Here is a 9,739-nt window from a genome sequence, read left to right as displayed (position 1 = left end):
CAACCCGACCAACTTTCTTCACTAAATACAGTTGTTTCCACGTGGACCTTGACCTGGCCACTTTGAGCATGGAAGGCCTACCCAATTTTACACACTAGACTATATATAAAGATAATAAAGAAATTGATATCTATATGTTTCATTCTATGTTCAAAAAATGCATTTTGAAATCTCCCGTTCAACCTTTAATGTTTATAGAAAATGGATCTCACTGATGGTTTTCGTACATTTTTTCTGACCAAATATCACTTACGAAATTGTTGTAGCAACTTTTGCGAAGAGAGTGGCTCGTTGTTTCTCTCCAGAAGATGCCGAGCCATTAGTCTTACGAAGGAGCCTTTGTTTTGGCGGGAATTCGGTGCTCCAAGTTGATTTTTAAGAGTACGATGTTATTAGAGCTGTAAATGGTTTGAAAAATGAATCTCCTTTTCTCGAATTGTCTCGTTATATTAGACATTATTGTACTTATGTTGGAATCAAGTGTGACTCGTGCTGTCCATCAATTAACTTCATTGTTTGTTGTTTTGAGTGCCTCTATGCGCCCCTGGTCTGATTGTTAACTGTTTTCTATTACCTGTTGTTCATTGTGACCTATCTTAATGAGAATTACAAGTTTTGTTTAGAAAAAACAAAAATTTCACAAAGAGAGAGATTCTTTAAAATCGCATAATGCAGGAACATCTCCATTCTCAAAATGAAGTGCGATTTTATTTGAAAAATCCCATTTTGCTGACTACTTGAGAAAAAGGCACGGCAGGCGATTCCTCCCCGCCACTATCACTTCGACTCCATTTCCCGCGAAAAACTAAAATCCCCATTTTTTGTCCCCTAGTAAACCCTAATTTGGAAATCCAAAGATTCAGTAGAACACCGTTCAATTATTATCTGCAGTAGAATCAGTAGTGGTCAAATTTCAGATTTATAGGGGGAAATGAAGGGAGGCACTGTACAGATTAATTGGCACGAAACCAAGCCCGTTTTAACCCTCGATTTCCACCCCCTTTCCGGTCTCCTCTGCACCGGTGGCGCCGACTTTGACATCAAGGTTTGTTTACTTTCTTTCCTTCGACAACCGTTCCAAACTACGCTCTGCTCTGAAGATTTATTTTTTATTTTTATTTTTTGTGCTTTAAATTTCGGTAAGGAATCAGGATATTGGTTCTCCGTTGTCCTGATAAAAAAATAAAATAAAATTTTCTAATTCCTTTATTAATTTATTTTTATAGATATCGTTCTGTAGGTGGGTTTCTCTTCGTAAGTCCTCGCAATTGTAAATAATCGATTTATATATTTTTTTGCTGGGTCATGTTTATTATGCCATTTTTTAAAACTTATTTTTGTAGAATTCTTTGTGTTTACTTTTCATAACACCCTTTGATGACCGGTGAAGTTTTGATTCCCTTAGTCAAGAACAGATCAGTATCGATTGAAATCGGTAAATATATTTATTGTTGATACAAAATCGAACTAAATATGTTTACTGTTGATACAAAATCGAACTAACTTTAAAATTGAGACAGTAAATACTGGTGAATTTTGTTGATGTCGAATGCGATATCTACAGCTATGGATGATAAATTCCAGTGAAGATCAAAAGAAGTCTCCAGGAGCAACCTATCAGAACAGCCTTTCATATCATAGTTCTGCTGTCAATGCACTTCGATTTTCTCCTTCAGGTAATGTTTCTATGCTGTTGCTTGTGAAAAAGTTGTTTTTCTGTCATGTTGTTTAGTTATTAAACCACTTTACTAACGTTGATGTGATGCTCTCACTAAATTTCAGCATCCACATTAATTTTCAAGTTCCGCAGAACTGGCATTCAAGTGCCCTTAGCATTTCTTTTCACTTGCATTATGTGCTTGTAGCAGGTTTTTTATTGCCGCTTTACCTTTTTCTGGATATCATGATATATTCAACACTTCCATTCAGAACTACCAGGTGGTTGTCTGATTGCTCGCAGACAAACATTGTTTATTATTTTCGATTCAGTTTCACAATTGGTATTTTGACACTTGCAGTTTTAGAAATTTCACTTGCACACATATTAGATTTTCGTTTACCCAGTTCTTGCAAATGATAGTATTTTGAGCCAGATAGATTGTTACTATTGGAAAGCTAATGTGCTTCTAAACATTATTATCATATTGAAAGTGCTTGAGTTTGTGACGCGACGAGATATGTGTGAACCACCAGCATAGAAACAAACATGAATGCTTTACAGGTCATATAGCTTCTTTTACGCTCAATTTTCATCCTGTTCTGTCGGGTACAATGGTTATGCATTCATCCAAAATTTTCACCTATTTCTTGGGACACTTTATCATTATGTCATTAGAAATGTTGTGTTATTGCTGCCTGAGAGCTGTCATGCTCAACTGAGCAGCTAACTTCCTTTTTAACATTTCTATCAAGTTCACTTCTTACTACTAATAAACTGTCATTTTAGGTAGTTTTCTTGTGAGTCTATCATATTATCATTGTATTGAAAGTTGACTGTCTTCTAAAATTGCAGGAGAACAGCTCGCCTCTGGGGCTGATGGTAAGTACTCATCATTATTAGTGGCATGCCTTTAACCAAGTAAGCTTTCATTTTTACGCAGTCTGAAGTAATCTGTTTACTTTAGATTAAATATTTTTATTCAGGTGGTGAGCTGCTCATATGGAAATTAAATTCTACTGATGCTGGCAAAGCATGGAAAGTCCTCAAGACTTTAGCGTAAGCTTGTATTATATACACCTCTCCTGATGGTCTCTAGTTGTGTTCTTCCAATTTCATATTGCACGATGGCTATATCAAAGTTTATTTGGTGCCAATCTCACCAACTTGTAGTGGGACTTGAGATTATTGTAGTCAAAATAAAACAAAGAGAATTTGACAAGACAGTAACCTTTCTTCTCTCATGTGTCTCCTACTGTCCAGTTGGATTCTCAATGGGATCCAAGTGGTGAACAAGGCCGTTACATAATGCTTATCACATCTGATATGAATGAAGTGTACTGTTGATTTATACTGAACTTTTAACTCCTTCCTATGTCTGTGAGGCAGATTGCCAACCAATCTTTTGATCCAATCATGCTTTATACGATTCGAAAGCAAAACTGGCCTCTATCAATTGGGTACAAGAGTAATATTCCTAATTCTGTCCCCATCTGTGAAACTCTTGACCCATCAGGCTATCAATATCATCCCCCAATAACCTATTATTATGTACAGACCATTAATTCTCTCTTCTTTCATTATTCCAAAGGTTTTTACTTCTGTGGCATAATATAGGTTTTATAACCTCTGGTCATCTCCCTGTCACTAAAACTTAACTGTATGTTGTTAATATAAATTTCTTGCATGTGAAAAATGACGCAACAAGTTCAAGTGGTAAAAGGACAGTAGTTTATGTGCTCATGGTTGCTTGTAATTCGGATTTTGTTGCCAGCCAGCATCCTGAACTGCAGCAAGTTAATTGACAGTGCACGTATCTGAATTTCCATATCATATGAGATTTGAATTTTTTGAAGCCCTATTCTCATTAGAGTCACTTTTAGGTTTCATCGCAAGGATTTGCTAGATCTACAGTGGTCTACTGATGGTGCATATCTTATTTCTGGATCAGTAGATAATTCCTGCATTATATGGGATGTTAACAAAGGTGAGGAAATAAATGCAATGCTGTAGATGAGATCAAGTACGTTGTGTCTTTAGTTCCTGATTTCGCCGTATTTGTTCAGGTTCTGTCCATCAGATTTTGGATGGGCATTTCCATTATGTTCAAGGTGTAGCATGGGATCCATTGAAAAAGTATGCAGCATCACTTAGTTCAGATAGAACTCTCCGTGTTTATGTCAACAAGCCTACTAAATCGAAAGGTGTTGAGAAGACGAATTATGTTTGTCAGCATGTAATTGCAAAGCTAGAAACACAGACGTCTGAAGAGTCTAAGGTTTGAAAGTCATTATCTGTTTAACATGGCATGCACTGTAGGTACGTTTACGGTTTATATGTAACCAGCTTCATTGTGTCTGATGCAGTCTGCTAGAAGTCATCTTTTCCATGACGAGACACTCCCGTCTTTCTTTCGAAGATTAGCATGGTCTCCTGATGGATCATTCTTAGTGGTTCCTGCAGGTATTGTGGGGGTGTCCAATCTAATTCAATGACTTTATCCCGCTCGACATCCACGTCCATTAATATTTGTATGCTTTTCTATTTGCATTTCACTATGCTGTTTTGCACATTATTATTAATTATTATGCGATATTTGTTATATTGCTATGTTTAATCTGATCCTTTTGAAACTAAGATTTATTGCATCTAAGCCTGGCACATGTATGCGAAATTCATCCTAAGGCTATGTTATTGATCTCTTATATCTTTGGGTTAAATTGTTCATTATTATTACTGATTGAGGTAGCATGTATAAACCACGAAATGCTTATTTGACACGCTTAGGACACATCTTTCTTTTCCCCATTATTTGCAGCAACAGGGGCTATAATTAATCTGCATTTCTTGGCTTTAAGATGATTTATCTAGAAAAGTCCTAGAATCCCTTACCTGTATAACAATTTGCACTAGGAATCATTTGGGTTTTTAGGCATCTTAGTGAGCTAAAGTTGGTACTTACTTTCTCGATATCTTCCGGTCTCCAACATTGATCGGAAGGGATTCTTGCCAACCTTAAATTGTAGGTCGATGTTGTTCTCTTAATTTTATTTCTGTGGCTTTCTAACTTAATAGAACTTCTTGTAAAAGAAACTGTAATTATAATATGCAACTTTTGATCACTTTGGTGTGCTAAACTTGAAATTTGTTCCGGCAATAAAACAAGAAACTTGAGAAGATATTAGAGTTTCCAGGTGTTGGACCATCTTATTTTTACTGATGTGTTGTATAATGTGCCATGTTGAATAGACACTCGTCGTTTTTTTTTTTTTTAATTAATGCTATTATTATTGATGTGCTTTATTATTCAGGTTCTTACAGGCCTACAACTGCTTCCGAATCAGTAAATACTGCTTATGTATTTTCAAGGAAAAATCTTTCGAGGCAAGAAATTGCTGTCTTCCTAATTTGTATATTTCTATGATCACTTTGATCAGAGTGCATCTGTTTATATGTTTAACAATGGGGACCTTCTTATTCTTTATTGAATCCCCTTCCATATTACTATCTACTCTTTTTCAACACAGACCTGCTCTCATGCTCCCCGGTGCCAGTAAACCTGTTGTGGCTGTACGCTTTTGCCCAATGACATTTAATTTGCGGGGATTGGAAACATGTATTAGCTTCTTTTCCTGTTTTCAATCTTTGGAAAGATTCGCATATTACTTTCACCACATTTTGACAACAAAGCTGTCCTTCGTGCAGCCTCATTGTTCAAGCTCCCCTATCGCCTTATTTTTGCGGTGGCCACTTTGAATTCCTTATATGTATATGATACTGAAAGTGTTCAGCCAATAGCAATTGTAGCCGGAATTCATTATTCAGCCATAACTGACATTGCATGGTAATGTTTTTTTTCTGCTTTAACCATTGACAGTTTTGATATAACATTCTGACTGGTTATCTAATTATCCTTTATCCCTTCAAAATATTTGTCTTTGTACATGTGCATATAGGTCACCTTGTGGTAAATATTTGGCCCTGTCCTCTCAAGACGGTTACTGCACTCTTCTGGAATTTGAAAATCAGGAACTTGGATCACCCATTTCATTGCGAGGTTAGCATTTTTCTTTTTGTTTCGCTCTACCACTTCTGTCAATTTATATGTCTGTAATGGTTTATAACTAGTGTTAAATAAAAATTTTATCTAGCAGAAGAGAAGCAAGTCGACCATGAAAATAAGAACACGGTTCGGAAATTGGATGACAGTATTGTGGAAGTTACTCACGATGATAGCAGTGCTTCACATAGTGGAAAAGGGAAAGAAGAGGACACTGGAAAAGAGAGAGACGAGAATAATCTAGAGAAAAAAGTCTCACCAGGTACAAGAACAACCCTGAATCCAAATAAGACTGCAAAGAGGCGTATTACTCCCATGGCCGTTGATTGATTAAATATCTCATCACATATGTAAGATTTACTGCTATGGTGAAATGGAATTTGTTTACTGGCCTGAACCATCCCCTATTTAAAGGCAAAATTCCTATATTTCGGTGTAGTTATTTATATCAGACGGAGGAGTGGAAAAATCCATTTGAACAAATTTCAAGCAAGTGAAATGCTTCGTTTCTTTCTAAGTTTCTAAATTCTGTTGTCCTTTTTTGTTTATGACCTTTGTTCCCGTAATTCTTGTAAGATGTGAGCACCCTATATGGGCTACAGTATACTCCAATGTGGTTGTAACGTAATCGATGTAGAGCATGCTTATGAGAAAAGCGAGATGTTTCATCTTTTGTAGATAAAAACTACCGAACTTTGAATCTTATCCGGATGAGTTCCGAACTTTGTATATGGGTAGCCATGAAAAGTGCAGTATCGTCATCATTAGCTATTCTCGAAAATGTGGACATCTCTTATCAGTGCGAACAATTATATCTTTAACACAAGTTAAGATTTGCTCTCAATGAAAAATAAAAATAATACAACCATATTTTTACATACTAAAAATTTAGAGATCTTCCTTTTACTTTTGGATGATGGAGCAATCATACTATTGTGAATCTTTAATGCTTTCTCAAAGGTATGAAGAAACAGTTTTGTTATCGGTATACTTTAATTGACAGCTTTGTTGATAGTGTATGAAGTTGACAACATTTTTTGTCATTGATTTTAACCACCACCGAAACAATAATGGCATAGATTTTTATACTTGTGAAATTAACGATTTTTTTAGGATAATGCCGTTTGTACAATGTATTTTGACAACATTGTCAACAATGTTGTGTGTCAAAGAAGTGTTAGGCTGAAAAAGTATACAATGTGACTAGCAAGAGGGTCAAGTTTGAAGTTTTCACAAATTTAGACGGGCTTTTTGGTGAAAACGCGTAGATTATAATCGGCCGGCGGCGCTCAACCTGCTATGGTGGTGTTGGGTGGTGATGTGGCGGCGCAACTAGTGGTTTACTGATCTTGGGCGAGCCTTTATTGACTTTGAGCGCAATTGGACGAGGATAGGGTGACAATCGAGCCAATCGGCTTGTTGGCTGGTAAAAAGGTGGCTCGAGCTCGTATTTGGACGAGCCTCGAGCCAGAGCACGAGCCAAGCGGGCATGCTCACCAGGCGAGCCGAGAGGAAGGGCTCGTGGCTCGCTAGTTCATGGGCCAAGCTGAATTTGAGCTCCGCTCGTGCTTGAACAAGCCGAGCTCGTGGGTAGATGGGCTGAGCCGACTCGGTCCATTGCCACCCTTAGACGAGGACCCTATAGTTTTTTTTCTAGGAGATGGCCTGTTATCGCAGTCGGTGGCGGAGAAAGGTTCTGGAGGGTCCATAAATGAAGGTGGTTAGTGGATAAATATTATATGACCGGTGATGTTCTAGAGAGAAAATTGGTGGTTTTAGGGAGGGAATGAAAATGGATCTTAAAGGATAGTCTTTAATCATCTAAAGACTATATTTTTACAATCCAAAAATAAACTTATACTGTGTACATGTTCATGAATTTCTAGCCACTGGCTTCTTGCCCAACTGCAAGGCAAGGAATGGCTTTTGAACCCTTTGCTGCTGCTGCTTCTTCTTTTTTTATTTTTATTTTTATTTTTCCTTTTGGGCGCGGGGGTGGGGGGAGGCTAAATTTCAATTATTTATGGAATAGATTAAAGAAAAAGGATAGTAGAAACATTAAGGCCCTATTTGTTTTCCATTTACGTAAAAATGAGAATGAAAAATATAGCCGTTATAGGTCCTACTCAAGAGATAAAAATTCAAATATGGTAGTTTGATGTGATGGATAACGATCATATTTTTCATTTTAATGGATAAAGAATGAGAAATAAATAGGGGCTAAATATATTGTATAGTTCTATCTACTTTCATGTACTATTGCTTATTGGCATATAAACTGCAATACGTGGAGTTAATTTAATGAATGATCACTAAACCTTGTCATAAGTTATTATTTGCTCACTGATCTTTAAACAATTATTCGTTGCTCATTGAACTTTGTTATATGTTACTACTTGCATTTAAATTTAAAAAGTTGTTCATTGATCCCTTAAATTTGAATAAATTACTCATTACTCATTAAAATTTGCAATAGGTAACATTAATAGAAATGATATGGGTAATTGATGGGTAACTTTTTTCAAATTTGGATAAGCAATAAGTAATTCTTTAAATTTCAGTGAGCAAATAGTAACATATATCAAAATTCAGTGAGCAAAAAGTTACCTTTTAAATTTTGGTGAGTAAGTCGTAACTTTAGCAAAGTTGAGTGATTATTCATTAAACTAACTCATAATATGCTATTATCATTTTATGTCAATGAAAAATGGGTACAACCACTTTAACAGAAGAATGTTGACAGCTACTTTGACAAAATGAGTGTTGACGAGATATAATTAGATGGAAAAGTTGATTGTGCTTTAAACAATTCAATAATATGATGTCATATAGCATTATGTCAAAGATTATGTCAACAATTACGTTACTGTAATATGATACATTAAAAATATAAAATAATATGAAACATATCGGAGCAACATTAAATTAAATCCATATGATTTCTCACTATCAATTTAAACTGTGAGACGAATTGGTTTATAGTATTAGAGTCAAGCAAAAGACTGAAGTTTAAAATTTCGTGATTATCCACTCAAGAAAATTGTATATGTCCATCCGTTGATAAAAAATGAATGCATTTGAGACAGTGAATTACATTTAAATGAATATAGATATTCCCTTCTGATCTCATTATTATTAGAATATGATTTGAACAATATGAGTTTTGATATGAAAAAAAATATTATGCTTTCAAAGAGGCATCTTCACTGTCTGCATTGAAGGCCGCGATCGAATATAGATATAATTTCCCCGTTTCCCTACCCATATCCCATGTTTAAACTAAGGATAAGGAGATTTGCCTCGACACTTTGGATACATTCATGAAGACGATGACGAAGTTTTACATGAACTTTTCCAATTTGGGGTTCGAAAACAAATTCATAATCTCCTTTATGTAGAGAATTTGAAAGGGAGTAATTAGGAGCGAGAGAAAAAATATACTCAACGTATAGTGACAAAGAGTATAACTAGAACACAAATCATATATTTTGACTAGGAAATAAGGTCAAATTTCAAATTTTTACGAACCTAAGTGGGGGCCTAAGTGAGGCTTGGGCAAAGTCTAGACGTAAAAAAACGTAAAAAGTGACTAAACGACAAGTTCAAGCTTTTCGTCTACATGTATTCCGTATTCTAAATCATGCCATTTTTGTTTAATTTTTTTGGTTTTTTTCAGTAAATATAGTATTGCATCACGAATTTTTTGCCTCTAGTCTTTAATGATTTTTGAGTTTGCGCGTGCGCGCTCCATGTTTCTTGTAGCTGTCATTACTGAATGTACTCATTAGTAGCATAAAGAAAAACAGCTGTTGGAGTAATTTTTTCTTGTTTGCCAAATTGCCTTGTAGTTATTGGAAAAATTAAGTGGAGAGAATAAAAATGGAACTTTAATTAATATTAGAATCTTTTTTTTTTTAATATATTTGAACTTATTATTATTATTATTATTTTAATTAGTAATTCATTAATCAGTTTGCAATTTTTTCAGTGCATCTTTTAACAGTGTCTGGTTTTGGAAGTGC

General features: G+C 35.4%; 1 protein-coding gene across 1 annotated transcript; it reads left to right on the top strand.

The window, feature by feature from the left end:
• The first annotated feature begins 745 nt into the window (after positions 1-745).
• LOC111367200 (chromatin assembly factor 1 subunit FAS2) lies at positions 746-6,385 on the top strand. The gene is made up of 12 exons (XM_022987954.1): positions 746-1,045; positions 1,565-1,676; positions 2,513-2,539; positions 2,644-2,716; positions 3,541-3,644; positions 3,724-3,935; positions 4,024-4,120; positions 4,969-5,041; positions 5,185-5,273; positions 5,363-5,501; positions 5,614-5,714; positions 5,812-6,385. The coding sequence occupies exons 1-12, from the start codon at positions 932-934 to the stop codon at positions 6,045-6,047; spliced, it is 1,377 nt and encodes a 458-aa protein (XP_022843722.1). The 5' UTR covers positions 746-931; the 3' UTR covers positions 6,048-6,385.
• Positions 6,386-9,739: the final 3,354 nt, after the last annotated feature.

Source organism: Olea europaea, chromosome 18 (assembly GCF_002742605.1).
Source record: "Olea europaea var. sylvestris chromosome 18, O_europaea_v1, whole genome shotgun sequence".
NCBI classification, from domain to species: Eukaryota; Viridiplantae; Streptophyta; class Magnoliopsida; order Lamiales; family Oleaceae; genus Olea; species Olea europaea.
Note: the sequence above shows the minus strand (reverse complement) of the source record. Positions and strands in the feature narration are given on the sequence as shown.